The 25277-nt window shown below is 45.6% G+C and overlaps 1 protein-coding gene and 1 long non-coding RNA gene across 3 annotated transcripts in view; one reads left to right on the top strand and one right to left on the bottom strand.

Annotated features, from left to right (window-relative positions):
- Window positions 1-124: 124 nt before the first annotated feature.
- On the top strand, window positions 125-23649 carry LOC308573911. 2 transcript variants are annotated; one of them, XR_014002222.1, is made up of 5 exons: window positions 125-337; window positions 2777-2940; window positions 13533-13586; window positions 19341-19394; window positions 23513-23649. It is a non-coding gene; the product is annotated as an uncharacterized lncRNA (long non-coding RNA). The 2 variants fall into 2 exon arrangements; XR_014002221.1 differs by lacking the exon at window positions 13533-13586.
- Window positions 16448-25277, bottom strand: part of ADAMTS17 (ADAM metallopeptidase with thrombospondin type 1 motif 17) — a 189044-nt gene continuing 180214 nt past the window's right edge. The window contains 2 exon segments of the mRNA XM_081171354.1: window positions 16448-20003; window positions 23466-23643. Coding sequence (XP_081027480.1) covers window positions 19852-20003; window positions 23466-23643 — 330 coding nt within the window. The 3' untranslated portion in view covers window positions 16448-19851.

Raw genomic sequence — 25277 nt, 5'->3', positions numbered from 1 at the left:
GGCGGGCAAGAGCAGCGCCGCAGCCAATCGCCTGCTAGAACGGGCAGTGCTTGGGCTTGGTGGGCGGAGGCGGGCGTAGAGCAGTTCCTTGAAGTCAAGTTCGGCGGAGAGGTCAGCGCAGGAACATGCCTCAGGAGGCGGATGAGGGAAGCGCGCGTTGGCCTTAAAGGAACAGCAGCTCTGTTTGTTTGTTTGTTTTTTAACCCCCTTCCTTTTTTGCTCCCCGTAGATATTGGAAGGTGTGGGGAAAGGCAGTACTCTAGCAGCAGTAGCAGGGGGCTGAGCTTGCTGGGGCCTCGTATGAAGGCCGCTTCATAATTGCTGTCAAGAATATGAGGTAATTGTTGCAGCCAAATTCCTAGGAACAGGGGATGCAGCCTTGTTTATTTACTGCATTTTTATACCACCCTCTCCTCCAAAGATGGGACGTGGGTGGCGCTCTGGGTTAAACCACAGAGCCTAGGACTTGCTGATCAGAAGGTCAGTGGTTCGAATCACCGCGATGGGGTGAGCTCCCATTGCTCAGTTCCTGCTCCTGCCAACCTAGCAGTTCGAAAGCACGTCAAAGTGCAAGTAGATAAATAGGTACCGCTCCGGCGGGAAGGTAAACGGCGTTTCCATGCGCTGCTCTGGTTCGCCAGAAGCGGCTTAGTCATGCTGACCACATGAACCGGAAGCTGTACGCCATCTCCCTCAGCCAATAAAGCGAGATGAGCGCCGCAACCCCAGAGTCGGTCACGACTGGACCTAATGGACAGGGGTCCCTTTACCTTTACCTCCTCCAAAGAGTTCAAGGGGATGCCCTTGTTTTTCCTCCCCTTCCCCGTTTTAGCCTCACAACAACCCTGCAGGGTAGGTAAGGCTGGGAGACAGCGACTGGGCGAGGTCACGCAGGTCTGAACCCCCAGGGTTTTTCCAAGCCCTAGGCCTAAAATCATAGAATCATAGAATAGAATCATAGAATTGGAAGAGACCACAAGGGCCATCGAGTCCAACCCCCTGCCAAGCAGGAAACACCATCAGAGCACTCCTGACATATGGTTGTCAAGCCTCTGTTTAAAGACCTCCAAAGAAGGAGACTCCACCACACTCCTTGGCAGCAAATTCCACTGTCAAACAGCTCTTACTGTCAGGAAGTTCTTCTTAATGTTTAGGTGGAATCTTCTTTCTTGTAGTTTGGATCCATTGCTCCGTGTCCGCTTCTCTGGAGCAGCAGAAAACAACCTTTCTCCCTCCTCTATGTGACATCCTTTTATATATTTGAACATGGCTATCATATCACCCCTTAACCTCCTCTTCTCCAGGCTAAACATGCCCAGCTCCCTTAGCCGTTCCTCATAAGGCATCGTTTACAGGCCTTTGACCATTTTGGTTGCCCTCCTCTGGACACGTTCCAGTTTGTCAGTGTCCTTCTTGAACTGTGGTGCCCAGAACTGGACACAGTACTCCAGGTGAGGTCTGACCAGAGCAGAATACAGTGGCACTATTACTTCCCTTGATCTAGATGCTATACTCCTATTGATGCAGCCCAGAATTGCATTGGCTTTTTTAGCTGCCGCGTCACACTGTTGGCTCATGTCAAGTTTGTGGTCAACCAAGACTCCTAGATCCTTTTCACATGTACTGCTCTCAAGCCAGGTGTCACCCATCTTGTATTTGTGCCTCTCATTTTTTTTGCCCAAGTGCAATACTTTACATTTCTCCCTGTTAAAGTTCATCTTGTTTGTTTTGGCCCAGTTCTCTAATCTGTCAATGTCGTTTTGAAGTGTGATCCTGTCCTCTGGGCTGTTAGCCAAATCAGCTTAGTAAATTTGCAACAAGGCTGTAAAATAGTCCAGTAGTCCAGTATCATTCTCTCCATATTGCTGGTGGAAGGCTGGGGATTTTAACCTGGGGCTCCTTGGTCATAGGTCAGCACTCTAACCACTACACTGCACTGGCTCTCAAGTCAGGATAACTTTGCATCAATGAAGACAAGGAAGACTTTGCTTAGACCTGCAATTCCTGTTGCATGCACCTAGACATAGAAAGTGTTTCCAACTTTATTTTGTTCCTTGCTTTCTAATTTTGTGGCATATGTTTGATACACATTTACTATGTTCTTCCAGCTTGTCTCTGATGTCAACTGTGCCAGCTCTTGCCAGGGAATGGCCCTCCTTTTTCCAAGAGCTGCGTGTGAGATTTCTGCTTCTCGCACGCAGTCCATGCAAGCAATAATTTTCACATGCCTCCCTTTGTACACACATTCTTGAGTTATTGTAGGGGAACTCCAAGTTGCACATGCCCCAGGCCCCATAAACCCTCTGGGAGCCCCTGGTTCTGCTGGTGAGCTTCCGAAGAGGCATCTGCTTGGCCACTGTGAGAATGGAGTGCTGGTCTAATGGGCCCTTGGCTTGGTACAGCTGGGTTCTCCTTGGCCTCTGCCATTGTTGGACCATGCAACTGGCCAGGCTATTAGGAGCCTTTTGCTGATCAAAAGAACAATTCAGGTTTTAGCAGCAGACTTCAGACACAGAGCTGGAGAACAACACCCTGTTGTTTTGGAACTGATTGTGCATCGCCCATGGCTTTGGTCTGGATCAAACAATATGGCATACATTAGGCCAGCCTTTGCCAACCCAGTGCCCTCCAGATGTTCTGGATCCCAACTGGGTCTGCGTGCTGTCTGGGGCTAATGGGAGTTGTAATCCAAAACATCTGGATGACACCAGGTTGGCAAAGGATTAAATAGGCTTTTCTGTCTTTCCTCTCTTGAAATCTTTCTTTTTTTTAATAGAGCAACATTCATGGGCAAGGCGCTTAAAGGCGCAAGTTGAAAGATCTTTGCCCCAAAGACCTTGCAATCTAACCTTCTGCACAAGGGATATGTGTGTTCCTCCTCAGTGAATTAATTCCAGCTATCGCAACATCACTGCCTGGGGAGAAGCTGATGTGAGCGAGGTATGTAAATTTGGCACTGGTCTGTTTACCTTGGCACTTTCTTTCTTTCTTTCTTTCTTTCTTTCTTTCTTTCTTTCTTTCTTTCTTTCTTTCTTTGAGTTTTAATAAGATGTTCCTTGGATGGAGAATGTTTGTGTGTGACAAAACTACTGACAGCCTCACATGTGTTATCACATGTGTGTGGTTTTGGGCCAAAGCAGGCATGATTCTTAACTAAACAAACTTGGGACTCAGTTTGTTTTGGGACCCAAGTTATATTATTATTATTATTATTATTATTATTATTATTATTATTATTATTATTATTATTATTTTATTTTCATTAGTTGCTTTTTACAATAAAAAGTCTCACAGCAACTTGACAAAAATACAATATGGTATGTGACTTTTCAGACTAAACCTTTAGTGCAGCTGCACTGTGGAGCACATCTTCCCTCAAAATTAGACAGGCATAGTTTTCATCCTATTCTAACACCTTAAAAAAATTACCCAGGCCTTACTAGATGAGCAAGTCTATTCGCTGATAGGAACTTGTCTCCATTTTTTGGAACCTTATATTACCTGCTTTGTTGTATGGTATTCTATGATACTTCTAAACGCTTAGCAGTTCATCCATATTTAAAACAAATGAAAACATAATTGTCACGAGGATGAAGCAGGATAACTATGTGAAAGGTAGACGAATCTGTCAATCTCTGTTTCTCTCTGTTTCTCACTTTTCCAATATTTAATTCAGTTTTTCACATTTCCACATTGCTTTGCTGCTATTGTTTTTTAAGTCCACATGGAAGGCACCAGCATTTTAATGCAAATTTCTCCTAATATGCACATTCTTGTATGCAATTTTGCGTAATATTCACAAAACAATTTCCCATTGTATAATGCATTTTTGTATGTTGTTTTCACTTGTATTCACACTTTACCCTGGTATATGATTTTTTTGCACACTTTACTTGACTAAAGAACTGCCTTGCAAAATTTGAAGTGTGAATTTTGAAGGATGGCTGCATTTTGGTTCGTGTATTATTCTGGCAAGTACAAATTAAGTGGGCTTGCCTTTAAATCCAAACTGAGTCAGATTTGTCCTGCCTCCCTTATATATAACTGTTATAATGATAATTCTCCAGAGCCCTAGACTGGACTTCCCTTTGTTTTGCATATATCATTCTAAAAACACTTGGGTGTTCTCCAGCCAAGGCTCAGGCTGCAGCTGTTCAAATTGGCATCCAACTTGAAAGCTTTGTCCAGTACTTGCACAATTAGATATTGCAACCCATAAATCGTTTGAGCGATTATTACTTTCGACGTGATTCCTAATCTGGGATTAATAAAAAGCGGAGCCTAGTGAGATGGCAGGTTGTCTTTTTCATCATAGTTGGCCATGTGGGAATCCCTCTTAACGAGATCAATGGCAAAGAGTCAAGGCATTTTCAGAACTCAAAGGTGGCCCAGTGAAAGGGAGGTCTTTTTATAATCCTTTTGTGCTGGTAACCTCTGGCACTTAGCGTATGTGTGTGTGTGTGTGTGTTTTGCAATTTTTAATATTTTGCTTTGTCTAATGCTGTGTTTCCCAAACTTGGGTCTCCAGCTGCTTTTGGACTACAATTCCCATCACCTCTTGCTAGCTAGGGATGGTGGGAGTTGTATTCCAAAAACAGCTGTAGGCCCACGTTTGGGAAACACTGGTCTAATGGGACAACAGGTTAGCTTTAGTGAAGGACAGCAGGCTTGCCATCTCTTGCTGCATTTAGAAGAACGTATGAAGTTTCCTTATACCAAGTTAGCATTGTCTACACCAGGGGTAGCCAATGTGGTGGAAGCCTCCAGATGTCATTGGACTACAACTCCCATCAGTCCGAGATACCATAACCAAATGATCAGGGCTGATGGAAATTGCAGTCCAACAGCATCTGGAGGTCACCACATTGGCTATCAACAGAGGTCTTTCCCAGCCCTACCTGATGCCAGGGATTGGTCTTGGGGCCTTGTGCAAGCAAACCAGATACACCCTACCCATGTCCTCTTCCTTGTATTTCTTTATCTATAGTTGGATATTCTACAGCACTCATATTAAAGGATAGATAGTAATCTTGAGGTCAGGAATGGAATGGAGAGCCTGAGGCCCTCTGGGTGTTGCTGGGAGTTGAAGTGCAAGATTCATGGCAGATGAGGCTATGAATGACTACTAGCCAACGGGGGCTATGTTCTACTTCCATTGCTGGAGGAATGCCATTAGATGGGTATCACAAGTGCATTGCTGCTCACACGTCCTGCTTGCTGACCCGTCAAGGACACGGACTCTGCAATCATCACCTGAGGCCCTTCTTTGGGTGCCTCCTCCACGAAGAACGGGCCTTTTCTGCAGTGGCTCCCTGTTTGTGGAAATGCTCTCCCCAGGGAGGTTCAGCTGTCACCTTCATTGTACACTTTTAGACACCAGGCAAAAATGTTCCTCTTCAATCAGGCCTTTAGCTGATTGACAGCCTATGACATAGACTCTATGTCATTTTAAGTGGAGTTTATTGTTTCGTTTATTTTTGTTCTTGTTTTTATTGTGCACCTTGTGGTTTTATTCTGTATTTTTATGTTACGAACAACCCTGAAATCTGTGGATGAAGGGCAGTATACAAATTTAATTAATAATAATAATAATAACAACAACTTAGATATGATGCATTTCATGTTGTTAAAACAGAAAGATAAGTTTAGGCTTGATAAAGGAGGTAAGGGTTGCATTTTTAAAATCGCCCCCTTGAGAACAGAATAGGAGGGGGAAATACAAACACTTCCCCCATGGCTTCAAAATTCTGGAATTTTTACATCTCATCCCACTCAGTGCTTCTGGGTTGTTTAGTTGTTTAGTCTTGTCCGACTCTTCGTAACCACATGGACCAGAGCACGCCAGGCACTCCTGTCTTCCACTGCCTCCCGCAGTTTGGTCAGACTCATGTTTGTAGCTTCGAGAACACCGTCCATCCATCTCGTCCTCTGTCGTCCCCTTCTCCTTGTGCCCTCCATCTTTCCCAACATCAGGGTCTTTTCCAGGGAGTCTTCTCTTCTCATGAGGTGGCCAAAGTATTGGAGCCTCAGCTTCATGATCTGTCCTTCCAGTGACCACTCAGGGCGGATTTCCTTAAGAATGGATGCGTTTGATCTTCTTGCAGTCCATGGGACTCTCAAGAGTCTCCTCCAGCACCATAATTCAAAAGCATCAATTCTTCGGCAATCAGCCTTCTTTATGGTCCATCTCTCACTTCCATACATCACTACTGGGAAAACCATGGCTTTAACTATACGGACCTTTGTTGGCAAGGTGATGTCTCTGCTTTTTAAGCTGCTGTCTAGGTTTGCCATCGCCTTTCTCCCAAGGAGCAGGCGTCTCTTAATTTCGTGACTGCTGTCACCATCTGCAGTGATCATGGAGCCCAAGAAAGTAAAATCTCTCACTGCCTCCATTTCTTCCCCTTCTATTTGCCAGGAGGTGATGGGCCCAGTAGCCATGATCTTCGCTTTTTTGATGTTGAGCTTCAGACTGTATTTTGCGCTCTCCTCTTTCACCCTCATTAAAAGGTTCTTTAATGCTTCTGGGTACAATAGTTATTTGCCTTATTTGGTAACAGGTTATTTAAGGCATAAAGTTTGGCAAAGTATTGGTTGTGATTCCAGTTCACTTCCATGTTTGTGATGTGTATATAACTTGATAAGTATCCTTTATTTTCTTTTTGACAAGTGTCCTTTATCTCAAGGGAAAATTTCCCTCAAGCAAGGTGCAAATTTTCCCTCAGGATGAAAACGGTGAAGGAGCAATTTAACAATTAGTCAGCAGGTGATGCTGTTGCCATAGATTATAACAAAATGTCTCCTCACAAGCTCCTTGTGAATGTAATAAGCCCTGTTTTCCGCTATATATTCTGGTCATAAGTTGGTACAGCGTCTGCTGAGGAGACGAAATAGGGTCAGGCTGGATCTGTGTAATTAGGGGCCGCAAGAAAAGATGCCTGTGTGGTGCTCAGACAGAGTCTGAGGCCAGGAAATACCTAATCCTCACCCCAAATGGGAGTGTTGGCAGAGGTGGTTCTACCATTCGCTGAAGAAGGCTGCAAAGGGACAAGATTTTGGAAGTCAAGAGCTTTGTGTGCCACAAAGCCTGTCCTTGGGGCTGGCCCTACCATTAGGTGGGTTTGTTTATTTATTTTACAACTTCATATACCATTAAATGCCAAAATAGGGTTCTAAGAAGTCTGAGGCAGCATATGCTGGAAGCAGTGGTGCCAGCCTCCTGGCTGATTTCCCTGACCTCGCCATCTCCAAATTCCCCTCAGGGCCCAAACTCGAAACTTGTGGCAGTAGAGCGCATGATTTGCGTGCATAGAATCCCCATGCTCAGTCCCCAGCATCACCAGGTTAGGCTGTGGAAAGTCAACAGCAATTCCACACGCAGCTTACGCAGGAAAAAGAATTGACTGAAGAAGCTGCCTGCCTCGAAGCACCCTCTATTTCTTTGGCAACAAATTGCCCCTAGTTTTTGTAACAAAGGGGGTATGTAGTAGACTTGCCTACGTAAGGCTGTTGGCTTAGCAAAAGAAATGGGTCTGACCATTTCAGCAGGCCTCCTCTTCTCCAAACCCCAGTCTTACAACTACAGTGGTGCCCCGCAAGACGAATGCCTCGCAAGACGGAAAACTCGCTAGACGAAAGAGTTTTCCGTTTTGGAGGTGCTTCGCAAAACGAATTTCCTATGGGCTTGCTTCGCAAGACGACAATGTCTTGCGAGTTCCTGCTGGTTTTTCCCCCTCCCCCCTTTTTCTAAGCCGCTAAGCCGCTAAGCCGCTTATCAGCTGATCCGATCAGCAGATAAGCCGCTAAAAGCCGCTAATAGCACTAATCTGCTAATCCTTCAATGGGCTTGCTTCGCAAGACGAAAAAACCGCTAGACGAAGAGAATCACAGAACGGATTCTTTTCGTCTTGCGAGGCACCACTGTACTGAATCATATGGTTGGTAGTGATCCTGGGAATATTTTAGCCCAACCTCAGTTCTGCAATGCTCTTTTATGATAGTTTTAGTGGTGTTAGTTTTGCTGAGCTGTAGCCTGCCTTAGATCTATGTTCTGGATAGGGTGTGGGTAGGGCAGTGGCATGCAGTGAAATTTTTCTTAGGGGTACAGTTATTGGCAGAGGCTCCAGCTTGCAAGGGTGATGTTGGGGACATCATATGTGTGATGTTGTCCTGACATTGTGTGTGAGAGAGCATCATGCCTCCCTAAGCTGAACAGGATGCTAGAGCCCTTTTGCCTCCTTCCCAAATCTGGGTGGACTTTGGGAAGGTGGCTCTTGGACCATGTTGAAGTATTACGCCTCCCTCCCTAAGCCAGGCAGATGAGTCCTAGGCTTTGGGAAGGAGGCACCAGGATTTAATACTTTAATACTCTAATTTACTGGGAGCATTTAGGGGACTAGCCTAGTCTCCTGACGGCACACCACTGGGTATGGGGAACTCTTGGCCATCCAGGTGTTGCTGAACTACAGCAAGTATGAACCTCAGCAAGTATGGCCAATGATCAGGGCTGATGGGAATTGTAGTTCAGCAACATCTGGAGGGCTAAAGGTTCCCTGAACCTGTTCTACAGAGAGGCAGGGAAGAGATGTAACTAGCAGGAAATAAAACAATTAACAATAAAGCATTAAAAATGTGGGAGGTGATGATAGGGAAATATTTTGCTTTGCTGAGCCCAACTTCTAATAAACCTATATGTGTGCGCACATATCATTAGTCCTGTTTTGTTGAAACCTTCAGTTATACTGTCAATAATAATTTGATTATTGTTTGAGACCAAACATCGCAAAATGAGAGATTAGGATGGTTGCCATGTGACCAAATGCAAGTTATCTCATAAGTATGCTTGTCCCTGTTCAAAGAAGTGTAGCTAATGGGCAGTGATGTGTTGTCCATATTAAAATTAAGGAATGGGGAAGTAGTCATGCAACTGGTTTTTGAGATGCAACTGGTTTTCCCTCCCTCCCTCCGTCCCCAGACTTCTCTTCTGAGAAAAGTATGGCATTGCAGTCAGATTACAGAGCCTGAAGCTTGGAGGGAGGCTGCAGTGGGCACTTCCAGAAGGAGACTGCAGAGGACCCAAGAGCATTTGGGAAATTTGCTGTGGTATGTCGCTGCTAGATAAAAAGAGGAATGAGGCAGCTCTGGCATCTCAACAAAAAGATTTCTAACAGCAGAGCTGAGGGAAATCTCTGCTTGGGTCACCAGAGAGCTGCTGTTCATCAGCACTGGGTTAGGCTGGTTGGAGCAATGGTCTTGAGTGCGTATAAGGCAGCTTTGCGAGGCACAGCATGTATTAATTACCCTCAAAGTTGAATAATTACTGCTGGTGCAACTGGCGACTGCAATTATTCATGGAAAAGAAAGTAGACTTGTCTTGGATGCACCTTATGCGATTTTGCCAGGGAGAAACGTGTGGGGAAGCAAATGAATTTGCAGGCTGTAAAACAGCAAGCGAGCGAGAGAGAGAGAAATGGCTGAAGTTTTGTTAACCACCTGTGCATTTTTTTAGGTCATGGAGCAAGTCTGTTGGACAGAGTGCTTCTGTCCCGCCAGCAGCTTCCACTCTCCATCTGAGAGCTGGAGGAAATTCCTGGAGTCCCATGATATAGACATGTGCGTGGCTCAAGAAAATGCAGGCGGAGCTGGGCCAAGTGACAGCTCGCACTCCAGCTTTGCTGCCTGCATAACAAATGCCTTCTAAAGAAAACTGGAAAGTCTCCTCCAAGTAAATTTGTCTGGCAAAGGTTAGGACCCAGTATTAATGTAGGTTGTCTAGCTACTAGATTTCTTGTTTCTGACTTAACTGTCTATGGGAAACAGACCTTTTTACAGGATCTCTACTGAAGTCATTGGCTTTTAATAATAATGTTGTTGCTGTTGTTGTTGTCAATCGATCAGTTAAACTTATACCCCTCTTACTCCTTCCTCTCCAAAGAATCCAGGGCATTAAACACACAAAAGATAAAACAATAAAAACATCTAAAGACAATTCCACTACAGATACAACCTTCAAAAGGCTTAGTGAAAGAGGAAGGTCTGCGGTAGGTGCCAAAAAGACAACAGAGATGGTGCTTGTCTAATATTAAAAGTGCTATTTGAAGCAGACGCCCCCTTCTCCTTTAAATGAAGGGGTGTGTGTGCTTCAAACAGTGCTTTTGCAAAGTGCCTTAAGGCAGCCCCTGCACTCATCATTTCAGTTGAAATGGGAGTGTGGGGACTGCTTTACATCACTTCTCAAAAGTGCTGTTTGAAGCAGCTTGTACACTTCTCTTGCCCCCTCTCAGGAGAAATGCATGAACTGTTTCAAACAGCGCTTTTGAGAAGTGCTTTAATCTCCACTCATCAGTCGATGAGCAGGGATTGCCTTGACTACACAACACGTTTCTATACTTAGAACATGGCACACAGCCAACACAGGATTAAATCCTGGCCTCCCAGACCTCATCAGGGCAGATGGGCATGCTTTGAGGATAATGGCTTTGTGGACCAAACTGGATTCACTGGTGGGCCAAGATTAGCCTCCAGCCTGGAGGTTCTCCACCCCTGGTCTACCCTGACTGGCAACTACTCTGCAGGGTTTCGGGCAGAGAGTGTCTCCCAGCCCAACCTGGAGATGGCAGGGATTGAACCTGGGACTTACTACTGGCAAAGCAGGTGGTCTATCACCAAGCCACAGCTCTTCCCCCAGTGGGTTGTTTGACTTGTTGGCCACAAGGGGAACTTGTGGTTTTGGATCACACTCTCAAAGCTAAAACGCCAGCATCTTTCTTTTTTGCCAGCCCCACAGATTTTGTGTACATTTTTATCTGCAGGTAAAAAACCTTGATTGATTCATCTACCCAAGGGAGCTGTTCTAAAGAGCTTTAGACTTAAGGGTTTTTGTTTTGTTTTTAAGGAGGCTGGTAATGCTCAGCTGCATTTCTGGGGATTGAAATGAGAAGGTGTTCCATTATCTGGCTTGCTGGAAAGGAATTCCATCCAGAGAAAACCTCTTAATGTACAAACAGTCAGACTGGCTTGCTGGTAAACTCTCAAGAGACTGGTAAAGCCGTCAGCTTCTCTGAAGACTTGAGTGCGAGTGGAGGGAACAGGTGGACTCCGAGGACTGGGGAGCGCTTGCTATGCTAAAAAAAGTAAAACAAAACAAAAAACAAAAACCCAGCCGCCCTGGGATTCTTATTCAGGCACTGTTTTTTTAAGCACTGTAATGGTCTGGTTTTGCCTGTCCCCGATGAACTCAATAGAAGACTGTTCCAAAGGGAGCTGGAAGCAAGAGGGAAGGTACACGGGGCTGTTGTCCCTTGGAAATCATCCAATCCTATGCCGGTTGTACCTGCCAGACCCACTGTAGATGCAGCTCAGAATTACAGGAGGGCGTTTAATGGCAGAAGTCTCCAATACCTCCAGCCAAACCTATTACAGCATTAATTCTCACCCTCCCAACTTTATGCAATGCCTCTTGGCTTCCTAGGGAGCCCCCACAGGCCTTTTGTTGTTTAGGGAGTTCAACAATTACAATCTCATCTGGCTCCTGCACATGATGGACTCTTCCAAGGCTAATGATGTGTTAATAGAGAGCGACCTTTGGACAAGGCCTGTTGTGTTTTGCTGCCGTTTTATAGCCTCAATGGGAGGCTGCCTCGGTTAGTACCTCAGATACCTCCAAGAACAGGAAGCCTCCTTGTGCTGGGAAGGTGGCATTGGATCGAGGAATGGTTATTATTAATATTATTAAAATTTGTATACTGCCCTTCATCCAAAGATCACAGGGCGGTTCACAACATAAAAATACAAAATGATAACACAAGATACATAATTCAAAAACCATAAACAAATCAATAGCCCCTCCTCCCACAAACACATTGAAAAGGTCATAGAATGTTTAGTCAGCCAAAGGCCTGGTTATCGAGAAACATTTTTGCCTAGCACCTAAGGATATGTAATGAAGGTGCCAGGCAAGCCTTCCTGGGGAAAGCATTCCAGAAAGGGGGAGCCACCACAGAAGAGGTTCTCATGTTGCCACCCTCTGGAACTCTCATGGAGGGAGTATATGAAAAGGCCCTCAGATGAAGATGGCAGGGTCTGGGAAAGTTCATATGGAGAGAGGCGTTCCTTGAGGTATTGCAGTCCTGATCCGTTTAAGGATTTATAGGTTGAAACCAGAACTTTGAATTGAGCCTGGAAACTAACTGGCAGCCAGTTCAGTCGGGCTAGGATTGGTGTAATATGCTCAGACTATTTTGCGTAGGTGAGATGGGGCACTGGGGCAGGCTCCCCTTTGCCAACCAAAGGTGCAAAAAGGGTGGCTTCCTCAAGAGGAGGAAGAATTCTAGCAGTTGTGGAGGAAAGCCAGATGAACAGCTCACCTCTTCCACTGATGGTCTCTGGCTGCTGCTACCTCCAAGAGCAAAGCAGTAGTTCTCCAGCAGTGAAGCTTGTCAATGTACCGTGGCGCTTATAGTCAGCTAAGCTTCTAGGGCTGCCTTCGATGGGCTGATTTGGCACTTGTACCCTGTTCCCTGGCGCTGTGGGTTAAACCACAGAGCCTAAAGCTTGCCGATCAGAAGGCTGGCAGTTCGAATCCCCGCGACAGGGTGAGCTCCCGTTGCTCGGTCCCTGCTCCTGCCAACCTAGCAGTTCGAAAGCACGTCAAAGTGCAAATAGATAAATAGGTACCGCTCCGGCGGGAAGGTAAACGGCATTTCCGTGCACTGCTCTGGTTCACCAGAAGTGGCTTAGTCATGCTGGCCACATGACCCAGAAGCTGTACGCCGGCTCCCTCAGCCAATAAAGTGAGATGAGCGCCGCAACCCCAGGGGTCCCTTTACCTTTTACCCTGTTCCCACGTAGCCTCTCCAGTGGTCTGTTTTGGCTCTGAGTGTTGCCACTTGGTGCTCAGTTGGTAACTAGAGTTTTGAGTACATACAGTTTGATTGCAGCATTGGGTTTGTGGGAGAAGAGTCATCTCCAGTCTCTCTTGGCCTGAGCAGTAATATTGTTCAGGGTGTTTCCACTCCCCATGCCCCACTTTTGGTCCAGCTCTGGCTGTTCCAAGGGCCTTGGCAGCTGTGCCAGCACCAACATTCTTCACCGTGTTTTCCTGCCTCAATAAAAGTACAGGAAGCTACCTAAAACAAGTCAGGCCAATGGTCCCTCCAGCTCTGTATTGTCTATGGTGACTGGCAGAGGCTCTCCAGCATTTCATGCAGAGGGTCTCTCCCAGCCCTACTTGGAGATGCCAGGGATTGAACCTGGGACCTTCTGCATGCAAAGCAGGTGCTCTAACCACTAATGTGCAGAGCACACTGGCTTGAGCCTGTGGGGCAGTTGGCAACTGACTCTCTGGGCAAATTGAAACCCATCATAACAATTACAGTGGAACCTCAAGTTGCGGGTGTAATCCGTCCTGGAGGCACGTCCGCAACTCAAAGCGTTCGCATCCAGAAGCGCCGCGTCTGCACGTGCCGTGATTTAGTGCTTCTGTGCATGCACGAGCGTCAAAACCCAGAAGAAACTTGTTCCACTACTTCCAGGTTGCCGCGAGACACAAGATGAAAACACGCAACCTGAAGCGGACGCAACATGAGGTATGACTATAGAGAGGGGCTAGGACCCAGAGGAAGTGATTTCATTTCCTGATATTCTGGTGGGGCTGCAGCAGTCAAAGGGCCATTTAGTCCATGCTTTTTCAGATGCTGCCAATGATGACACATAACACATCATGTTCCATTGGCTTGTGTGGGTTATGGATTCTGCAGCCTTAATTGTGGCTGCACATGAGGCCACTGCTAAATACAATTTTGGCCTGCTGGAAATGCAGTTGAACTGACTCGCTCTGCACAAGAGAAAGCAAGTATGAGTTTAGGATCATGGTGCCAACAGAGCAAGCTATCCAGAAGCAACTCAGGTCTGCATGATACAGGTAAAAGCAAGACTTGCAATTATTATGGAAAAAATACATTTATTATTGTTGTTATTGCTGCTGTTATTATCTTATACATGTTGAACCTTTTTAAAAAAATCCCCAAATTGGAATGATCTCTTTTAATTTACAATTTGTTGCATTATGCTTTACTGGAATTATTATTATTATTATTTGTTTACAGCACCAGAGTAGGGTGGGGCAAGGAATTAGAAATATTACCAATGGCTACAGTTCATATGGAAATTAATTACTGGGAAATATATCTATATCTATATATATACACACACACATTTTTGCACTTGGTATTGAAAAACGTAACACGGTATTATTACCTTGCATTAGAATAAAATATCAGTATCCAACTGCAAAGGTGTTTGTTTGTTTTAAAAAATCATATAGACAAAAGACAAAAAGATAGCACCATATGATAGTGAGAATCTACACTCCGTATGTGACAACTTGTGCAATTACAAATGTACAGTACTTAAAAGCAGCACATAGAAAATGGATTTAAGCAATGGGATTCCTACCCTTGTAATCCAAGAGGGCTGGGCTGAAAGGGAGCAAACCAAAGGCGTTGCTGTAGCTACACTGAAACCAACAGGTGCCTACATAGTAAGTACAGATGAAGAAGCCACAGCCACTGTATATATTCTGGCTGCGGGTGCTTGATGTGGCATTGATGCTCCGCATGAACCCATGTTAATTGCAGTGTACACACAACATTGCTGGCATCAAAATGGCAGCCTGTACTCCCCATTTAATCTGGATTTTCCTTTTCCCAAGAAAGCTTGGTAAATTAAAAAACAACAACACAAAAACAGGTTGCATCCAATGTAGGATTAAAGTCACTTACTGGCATACTTGCTGCCCTGCTGGAAGATTGTTGTGCAAGGGACAACACAATGGCATGACAAAAGATCTGTGCGTTTAATGGGGAGATGGGCAATAGGACTGGTTTAGGAGATGGAAGGTGAAAAAGAAAATGTTGTGAACTTCAGCCTTGCCTCAGATCTTGCAATGGTCCACCAGACTTTTTCAAAACCAAATTTTATTTGAACAAACCCTTGCACCATCTCAGCAACCGTTTTGGAAACAGCCCTCAATTTCAAGCACTTAATTCACTGTACAGAAGGAATGGTGGGAACCCATGGCCAGGGGTGCCAACTTGAATAAAATATTGGGGGGCAGGTAAGCCCTGTCCTGCATAACCCATCACATGACACACACAAACCAGTTGAACAGCAATGCTCTTCAACTAAGCCCCTCTAATATTTTATTGGAGGGGACTGAAGGGGCCTCAACCACTAAGAGTTGGCTTCCATGCCCGTGGCACTCTAGATGTTGCTAGACTCAATTGCCCATCTTTCCTGCCTGTTAGGCATGCTGGGCTGGGACTGGTGGAAATTACAGAGTCCAACTGCACTGGGAAAACCACAAGTCCTCCATCCCTCCTATACAGCATAAGTGTAAGAGTGGCATGTTGGGTCAAAGGAAGACCTAGCCTAGGGTTCTGTTTCCAGTGATCCTCCAAGAAGGCACACCATCTGTGCCTTGAAGGGGCTACCCTTTCCATGTTGTTTGTCCCCAGCACAAAATATTTAGTGGTACACTGCTTCTGTGTACAGAGGCTCCATTAGCAATTGTTGCTAGCGCCAATTAGGCCCTAGCTCCCATGGATTTGGCTACACCCTTTTAAAAAAAAGCCATCTAAACTAATTCTCAGCCATACAACCCAGTCTCTGTATCTGCAAGGCTGGCGTTTCATAGTGCAAGGCAAAAGATACCTTCAGCATGCAGGATCATGGCTCTTTTGATTGCAGCCTAAGCCATGATGCTGTGAGTTGGCTGATGAGGTCTGGCTATTCAGACCAGTGCCAAAGTGATGGAAATGAGTTGCAGCTTCTCTGCCAGTCCTCCTAGCACAAAGGCCAGCCTGCTACCCACTCCATCCCAAACAAGATTTTTTCACAGCACAGAACTGCTGGGTTGGGGTCTGAAAGGAACTCTGGCACAACACTGGCACTCTGGAGGGTACAGGCAGGCTATCAGCCTGGGATGGGCCTGATCTCACAGAGCAGAAGCATAATGAGGATGGGATGATCATTTTACTAGAAGCATCTGACCAGGGATCGCCTTAGTATGTTGGTTTGGTTCGTTCATGAACAGTTTCCTAGATGTAGCCATAACATCTAAGAGACACCAGCAAAGAGGCCTGAAATGCAGTCTGAATGTCTTTCTATGACTGATTTTGAGGAGGAGAATAAGGAACACTATAAAGACATAACACAGGCCAAAAGCATTATTACAAACACCAAGTGAACTCAACAAGATAAACTGGATTGGATAATTAGTAGCTACACTGTACAGAAATTTGATAGAATCCAGAGGAAGTTGGGCAAATTTTTGTTTTTATTTTTTGCGGGGTGGTGGTGGCAGAATATATTACCTTTATCACCTATTCCTCGTCTCGGAAGCTCACAGAGTAGTGGAAGTCAGGTTGTTTTATTGTAACCTCACAACAACCCTGTTTAGGTTGACTTCCCCAAGACCATCAAGTGAGCTTCCAAGCTGAGGAGGGATTTGAACCCAAGTCTCCCAGTAAAGTGCAATCCTAAACATGTTTGTTCAGAAGTAACTCCTAGCAAGGTCCTACTATAGTCACTCACCAATGAGACTTGTGTACACCATCAATCAGCCAATGTCTAATTGGTCCCAATCCAACACAAACTCTCTGGATTAGATCTGAGGTTAGCTCCCATAAGCTAGACAAGAAACAAAGGGTTGTAGCCAATGTTAGCCCACCTCAGAGGAGGTCCACTGAAAGTAATGTGCCTAAGTTAGTTATCATGTCTATTCATTTCAGTGGGTGTACTCTTGAGTAGGTCTAGCAATGGATCCAATCCAAAATGTGTAAGCTTTCCCTATCTTAGGGAGGTTTTAGACTACAACTTCCATCAGCCCCAGTCAGCACAGTCATATGATGCTGGGGACTGATAGGAGCACAGCTGATGGGAGTTGTAGTCAAAAACAACAGGAGGGTAGGCAGTTGGGGAAGGATGTACTAGGCTCACCACCAAGACTACACAGTGTCTTTGCATATGGCTGCCAAGCCATCATTGCAGCCCTGCCTGTAAATATATGTATAAAGAACCACAGAACCCTGCCCCACAAACAACCTGATAATACAGAAGCAGGCTAGCACCAATGGAACTCAGCGAGTGAATAAGCTCCTTTTGATCCAAACATTCCCATTGCCTTGAGAAGGGTTAGAAGCTGGTCCTGAATTTTCGAGCACCGTTATCATTATTTCCATCTTGATAAGATCCCAGGTCCATACTCTGGAAAACCCAGTTCATTGTCCAACATCTGCGATGCCTGAGGTTTTTTTAAAACCAATTTGTGTAGTAGATTGATTTCAATGTCTTTTCATAGGATGAACTTTTTTAAAAACAAAAGCAAAATGCATGTCTGAATGCACATCCAGGGATCTTTGTGAGTTCTGATTTCAACTCGGGGCCATTTCTGTATTAGGGGTATCAGAATGTCCTAATATGAACTTGGCCTTCCAGTCAACAGAGTTGCAGAGGACAGAGCGGCTTCATGGAGCAGAGCCTCCCATTTGCTACCTACTTGTCACCGTAGCGAAGGTGTTGAGGTGGAGATTCACAGCTTAATCTTCAGCACTGTGGCTGGAGATGCAAACATCTGACCTGAATGCACTTTGTTTAACAGAGCATGTTTAAATCGGCACACCCATGAAAGTGGCAATGCTTCTCTCTGCTTACAGCACTGCTTGCCATAGAGCCTGTGAAAGGTAATGTCTGAGCTGCATCGGTCTTCCACAGCAACCCTCAGAAATGACATTTCTACTCCATTTTATTTCTTTGGAGAGAGAGGGAGAAAAGATTCCCACCACTGAATGCAGGAGTGGCTGGGGCGGTGGGGTAGAGCTGTCCTCCCAGCAGTGGTGTCGCTGCTGTTTATCTGAACAGTGGGAGGGCTGGCGGGGTGGGACAGCAGCAATGTTCAGCACCGCAGTAGGAGATCCAGATTGGCTGTGCTGGTGATGCTGTGCTGGGTCCTTCCTGCAGCCCTGTCCTGCCTCTGTACCATCCAGGTGAGCTGTAACATCAATGCCGCTGTTGGGAGGGCAGCTCTGTGGCACTACCCCAATGGTCCAGATCGGAAACAATAAATGATGTCCAAACCGGAGTGTGGGTGTGGAAGAAGAGAAACAGGGATATGCCTTCTGCCCAGGAAGAGATAAAGTAAGGATTCTCACCCAAAATAACAGAGCCGAGAAGATTTAACCCCTCTTCCTGCTAACACCTCTCCCCCAAATTCAGCACATCAATTCTAATACTGTGATCGCTGCACGGATGTCCGGACTCGTTGCAAAATAATAGGCAGGACAGGAATGGGAACCTGTGGTTTTCCAGATGTTACTGGACTAAAGCTCTTACCTGACCATTGGCCCCGATGACTGAGACGGATAGAGATTGGAGTCCAACAACCTCCAGAGGGCCACAGGTTCCCCATGCCGGACATAAAAACTTGCTTTCAGTGCTTAGGGCTGACCCTTCCACTGAAATTTCTGTGCCACATGTGGAGGTTCATTATGCAGCTGCAGTGGTGGGTGCGGTGGGCCAGGCATGTTTTCATGCAGCTCAGCTGGGCTACTGAAACTGGTCTGATGGAAAACTTCACGATTGAACTTGATGAACCACTGTAGAGTTATGAAGCATTTTGAGTTGAACTGGGTCTCCTGGGATCATTACAGTCGTCTTCTATTTATGTATTGCAACACTGGATAAATAAAGCACCTTAATAAAAAACAAAACAAGGCAAAAGAGAATATATGTTGGCAGAGAGGAAGCGGAATGTCAGCCCTTGATTCGTTTTTCTTCTTCTTTTCACTCCTTTAAAATTATACTCAGTGGAATGCTGGCAGCAGCTGTGGCGAGCTTTCTGCAGAGATTTCAGATGCGTTCATCCACTGCTGTTTGGCTTTCAGGAGCTTTTCTAGCAATGCCTCTTTTTTAAAAAAAATTAAAAAATAAGCATTTCATTAATGGTTCTTGCTTTCAAGCCACCCAGCCTCCGCCCGCACTTTCGGGCTGGGAATGGAACGTAGAAGCCAAAGGCTGAAGCATTAAGTAATGTCTCTATCTACACTGAGTTATTTGCCAGAGGCTTACCCTGTTGAGGTACATGTAACTTTAGTCAATTTAATCACTTTTCAAATCTTTTCCTTTTTTTTTAAGTAAAGGAAAATGGTAGCAAGCCATCCAGTGGCTGGAAATAATCTATATATATTACTGGGGGGCGGGGGGGGGGAGTCGCAACGTCAAAACATCATAAAAATCTCTAGGATTGGCTTGGAGACGAATTTTTCTTTCTTTCTCTTTTTCAGTCGTGGATTGCTTTGGTTCATCCGGTCTGCAAAAGGAGTTTCAAGTCCTATTAGGTAAGCGTTGGAATCCACCAAGTCTGAGTGGCTTGCTGAAGATCTGGTAGGCAGCTTACCCTCAAGCTTGCAACTTTTCCTGGCTACACTGGGCCAAGGTCCATCTATTCAAGCATTTTGACATTTTAACAGTGGCCAGCCAGCTGCCGCTGGTGCCCGGTGGAAATGGCCATCCCCTGTTGTTGGTCACTAGCACCTGGCAATCAGAGGTAGACTGCCTCTGTGGATTTTGGGGGGGGGGTTCCATTTTGCTGTCATGGCTGTTTAGCTATCGACAGACCTATCCCCCCCCCATGAATTTTGTCTAATCCTTAAAAGAAAAAGAAAAAAAAGCCATCTAAGCTAAGTGGCTATTGCCACTATCTTGTGGCAGGCAGTTCCATAAGTTAACGACACATTTTGTATGAAGCAGTACATAGGAGCTGTAATACCCTAAAGGAGCAAAAGGCGGGTGTCATTAACTTTTCAGTTGCATCTTGCTTGCATAGAAGTCTCTGCAGGTCTGGCAACAGCGCTGATACCACCTCATGTCCTGGCAGAGATTTTTCTCCCGAATCACGCGACAGTATACCATCCACTGGTCGCCTGTGCACTTGTAGGTCAGAGCAGCTTTTGGAATATAATGTGGGGTGGGAGGAAGAGAGAGAAAAAAAAAGATAGAAAAAGTTTTGTGGGGAAGGGGCTGGGATCACAGGGAAAGGGTTACACAACCCACAATACTCTGTATTTATGAACATATAAAAACTGCCTTATCTGGAGCCCAGACAATTAGTTCATCTAGCCTGGTATTCTGACTGGCAGCGGTTTTTGAGGGTTTTCTCCCAGCCCTCTTACCCTTAGGTAGGCAAACTAAGGCCCGGGGGCCAGATCTGGTCCAATCGCTTTCTAAAACTTTCTAAAACCGGCCCGCGGATGGTCCAGGAATCAGCGTGTTTTTACACGAGTAGAATGTGTGCTTTTATTTAAAATGCGTCTGGGGGTTATTTGCGGGGCATAGGATTTCATTCGTTGTTTTTTTGAAAATATAGTCCGGCCCCCCACAAAGTCTGAGGGACAGTGGACCAGCCCCCTGCTGAAAAAGTTTACTGACCCCTGCTCTTACCCCAAGTCATTTTAACTGGGGATTGAACTATGGGCCGTGTTTTCCCTGTGTGGTTAAATTAACTTCAAACACATCACCTGAATAAACTTTACAACAAACTTGGAAGGCAGGCCAGAATGATCAATGCTCTGGAGTGTGGATGCCCTGCATGCACTAGGGCTAACAGTCATGCAGAGGAATAGCTAGGCACAGCTGATCCATTCTGTATCTCTTATTTGTCCCAGTCTTAAGTTCAGTTGTTGACATCTGTTTGAGATTTATTTATTTATTCATTTATTAAAGAACCCTCATGGAAATTTGTCAGGATTTCACTGTGGCGTTTTCCTCGTTGTACACATTCTTGTAAAGCAACTTTCCCTAATACAATGCATTTTTCTTGCACAATTTTCACTGCCATGTGCATTTTTTGAACACATTACAGTGGTACCTCGGTTTTCGAACGTCTCCGTTGATGAACATTTCGGTTTTCAAATGCCATAAATGCTTTGGTTTTCGAACACGCTTCAGAAGTCAAACATGCCACACGGCTTCCACTGAGTGCAAGATTCTGAGGCCTAGCTGTTGGCTACTGAGTTTTCAGTTTGCAAACGTTTCAGAACTCAAACGGTCTTCCGGAACGGATTATGTTCGAAAACCAAGGTACCACTGCACAGTACTTGATTGGAGAACTGCATGGCAAAATTAGGAGAATTGTGAATTTTGAAGGATGGGAGCGTTTCTGTTCTCATCTTGTTATGGAAAGAGAAAATTAGGTAGAGTTGCCTTTAAATACCAACTGGATCACATTTCTCCTCCATCTCCACCTGGTCACCCTGAAGCTTGCCTAAGGCTGCCTAGTAAGTCATAGCTGCTGGGAAACTTGAACCACTTCACGCAGGCCTCGTGCTGCTGCCATAGCTCTCATGAAATATACAGAGTCTAAGGTTGGGAGGGTCTGAAGCTGCTCCGCCACCAGTCCTTTCCACCACCCCTACTGGTGCCAGGTGAACATACTGATCTGGGAGGAAGGTGGTGGCACAGATCAGCGATGCAGGAGGTGCCCTGGCTGAATCTCTTCTCAGAGTTTTATAATATACAGCAGGTGTGGGAGATCTTTGGCCCTGCAGGTGTTGCTGAATGACGTTCTCCTATCACTCCTGGCCATCGGCCATGCTTGCTAGGGCTGATGGGAGTTGTAGTCCAGCAACTTCTAGAGAGTCAAAGGTTCCTCACTCCTGATATACACACATGAGCACCATGCTAAGACCTGGCAAACTAGGATGGGTGTTTACTTCAGTACTTGACTTCCTGGGAATCTCCATTTTCACTTGTGTGTGTGCTTTGTTTTTTTAAACACAAGTTTGTAGCCCTCACAATTAGCAGGCACATTTAAAAATGTTTGTTCAGAGCACTGTAAACCCAGGGACTTCCCACTTATCATACATGGGAAATATTTGAAGTGGACATTTTCCAAATTAAGGCCAAATGTTTCCTTCTCACAGAAGAGGGAATCCACATGTGTCAGGAGGATCAACTAGACAAAAGCTTTCCTCCTGGGAGTAGTAGTGATCTCGGGGGTGGGGTGTTTCATCAGGACTTCAGTGGAAGAAAGGAAAGATTCACCTCCCTTGCCTGTGGCTTCCAGTCTGGTTCCCCCACCCTTCCATGGACATTGTTTGGGAAGGGGGAACCCCTAGACCAGTGTTTCCCAACCGGTGTTCCGCGGCACACTAGTGTGCCGTGAGACATCGGCTGGTGTGCCGTGGGAGGGAGGCGGGCGAGTCGGGCGGTGAGAGGCGGCGGCGGCGAGGATCCGCGTCGAGCCGGGGGCGGCTCCGCGGTGGTGGTGCCGAGCGGCGGGGCAGCGCGTGCAAAAGGGAGGAGCACGAGACAGCGGAGGAGGAGGAGGCCGGCATGTCCGGGCAGCAGCAGCAACAACAGCAGCAGCAACTCCCGCCGCCGCCCCCTCCTCCGCCTGCTATCGCCGCCACCACCACAACAGCCGCCGCCGCCTCAGCTGCCGCCGTCCCTCAGTCCCTCGCTCTGCTGCCTCCTCCCCCCCACCCCCAAAGCTTGGAGGTTCCCCGGCAAGGGGGAGGGGAAAAAATTAAAAACTTTCACTTTCGTGTGTCCCTCCCGGCGTGACGCTGCGCGCTGACGTCACGGGGCTGTAATGGTGGTGTGCTGCGAGATTTTTTTCATTAAACAGGTGTGCCGTTGCCCAAAAAAGGTTGGGAAACACTGCCCTAGACATGTTAATTGCATTTAATCAAGGCCGGACAGCGACATCAGGCAGGCATCTTTTTTGAAGGTTCTGAATAGCCACTTTCAAATGCTTTTAAAAGGCTACTTTTATTGTTTTATTGTTTTCTGTAAACTGCTTTGAGGTTTTATTACAATCAAGTGGTACATATATACACGTGAAATAAAACAAATATATAAATATACTTGGTGTGGCTGAATAAGTCTATCCAGACATGTAGAAGCTATCCCAGTATTTTAATGTGGTTTTATCTTATAGCGGATTTTAAATATTTTCGAATGCTTTAAATATGTGATTTTTACCTGGCTTTTTTTTTTTTACTGATAATTTTAGTGTTGTTACCTCCCCTTTTGCAAACTGCTTTGAGGTTCTATTATAATCAAGTGGCATATAAATATTGTGAAATAACTAAAATAAGCTTGATGTTACAGAACAAGCCGTTATTGGATCTCCTGCTGCTTTTGTCCACTTTTAAGCAATGTTGGGGGCTCCAGTCAGAGTAATGCTGGTGGGACAGAGATGGGATTGATCAGAATAGCATCAGTAGGGGAGGGGTGCAGTTTTCCTGATCTAAATGCCCCATCCTCTGAGGTGCTTTTAACCCTGCTGTGCAAATCTGCCAAGCCATACCTGTTCTGACACTCTACACATCAACACAAAGTCGTTGGAGAATGGTCGCTAGCTTCAGAGTTTGTTTCTTTAGGGTGACAAATGCAGCCATACTTACCAAGTCTTGGTGAGGTAATTGTGTTCACATTGATCTTCTCGTTACAGGCCTCTTGGTGACACTGTCGGTAGGCTGCAGGCTTGGAGAGGACAGGGCATTCGTTGCCATGGCGACCCGTGACCTTGTGCATGCACTGTACCACGCGGGACTGAAGGCCTTTCCCACAAGTTGAGGAGCACTGGAGAAGAGAAGGTGACCTTGGTGAATTGTATATAACAGTCGGAAGGCCCACGAAGACAGCGGAGAGGCTCTTGGGATGACATCAGATGATGCCCAATTTGGCTTTGAAAATCCCTGGCAAGTAATGCAGTTTAGCTGATGCTCAAACTGCAATATTTTTGGACAGCTTCCCTTTAAAGAAGGTTGTGCAATTGAGCTCTGCTGGCTAACCCTGTCCCTCAAGAGTCTTCCAGTCTCCGTTCATGGCAGGGCCCACACCACAGGAAGAGGAGGAGGAGGAAACAACCCTTTGAGACAAGGGGAGAAGCTATTGTGGCCGTTCAGAGACAACAAAGAGGCTCCAGTCCAGTCTGTGAGGTGGGGTGGAGTGGAAGACCACTGGTCAGAACTGGTGCATCCTGCACTTTTTTTTAACATGTTCCAGTCATCTGCACACTATGAAAACAAATTTGCAGTGTCTTTTACACAGGCACACATACATCAATGTAAGTGACTTCAACATCTTTTATTGTGAAATGTGAAAAAAGTTCTCTCCCTGCCAAGTTGTTTCTAATCTAATAAACATAATATGTTATATTTTCCCATGCAAATGGAGAAAGTGACTCAGCTGCCTTCCTTGCACCACCAGGAAAGTGCAAATCCCCCGACCAGGTTGCTGTTCTGATAGTTCCACTCAACTTGCAGCTAACAGCAGCAGAAACAAATCGAAGCGACATAGGATTTGGCTGTTAACTCTCACTTCTCTGCATTGACCCTGTTGCTTTAAACACCTACTGTGATATACACTGTACCTCCCTTGCCAACACATGATGCATGTATGCTCTCCATTGTTGCTGTTCTTGATCTCTCCATTTCCTGATATGCAGCTTGGAAGTCTAACATTACTAAATATAACCATATCCTCACACTTGGGGCTAGGTCCATGTAAATCTATCTGGGTGGTCCTTTCAACACAAGCAGACAGACCTGGTTTCTCGACAATGCCCTTCTCACAGCTATTCCCAGCTTCAAAAGGGTTTGAAAGCATTAACACACGTTTGCATGATCCTGCCATGAAGCATGCAAAAGATCTATTGCAGCCTGTGGTCAGTGGAAGAGTCACAATTATGCCCCTAAACCATGTCATATGTGGGATACGAATTTACCTGTTGCTTGACTAGTATCTCTCATGTTTATGAAGATTTTATCAAATCAAAATGGATGCATGTTTGTGTGGAGATACACATACACACCACTCGGGGGTCTGTATTGCAAACGGCAAATGTTTACCTGCCTCTACATTTATGTGTCTGCATCTATGAGCCCACAGAGAGGGCAAAGATTCAAGGTTTCCTCCGCCTTTTCCACAATTTCTGCCAGCTCTGCTTCTCAGTACACAAAGAACCACCAAGTGTGTGTGTTTTTTCTCTTTCCTTGCCTTGAGCTTAGTTTGATTGCTTCTCCTGGGAAACCAAGATCATCACCTAGGCTATGCAATTAGTCTTTTCAGTGCCAGGAAGACAGACTTTAACATCTATCTTGAACTGCCTGGGTTTGGCAGCTAAGGAGACATCTGGCTTATTTTAGGGATGGGGGTGGGAATCAGCTTTCCAGGAAACAGGGAATACAGAAAAGTGTACACATGAGGGATTC

Source organism: Podarcis bocagei, assembly GCF_964188305.1.
Source record: "Podarcis bocagei genome assembly, chromosome: 14".
Taxonomy (NCBI): Eukaryota; Metazoa; Chordata; class Lepidosauria; order Squamata; family Lacertidae; genus Podarcis; species Podarcis bocagei.
The sequence above is the reverse complement of the archived record's forward strand: the minus strand, read 5'-3'. Positions and strand labels throughout refer to the sequence as shown.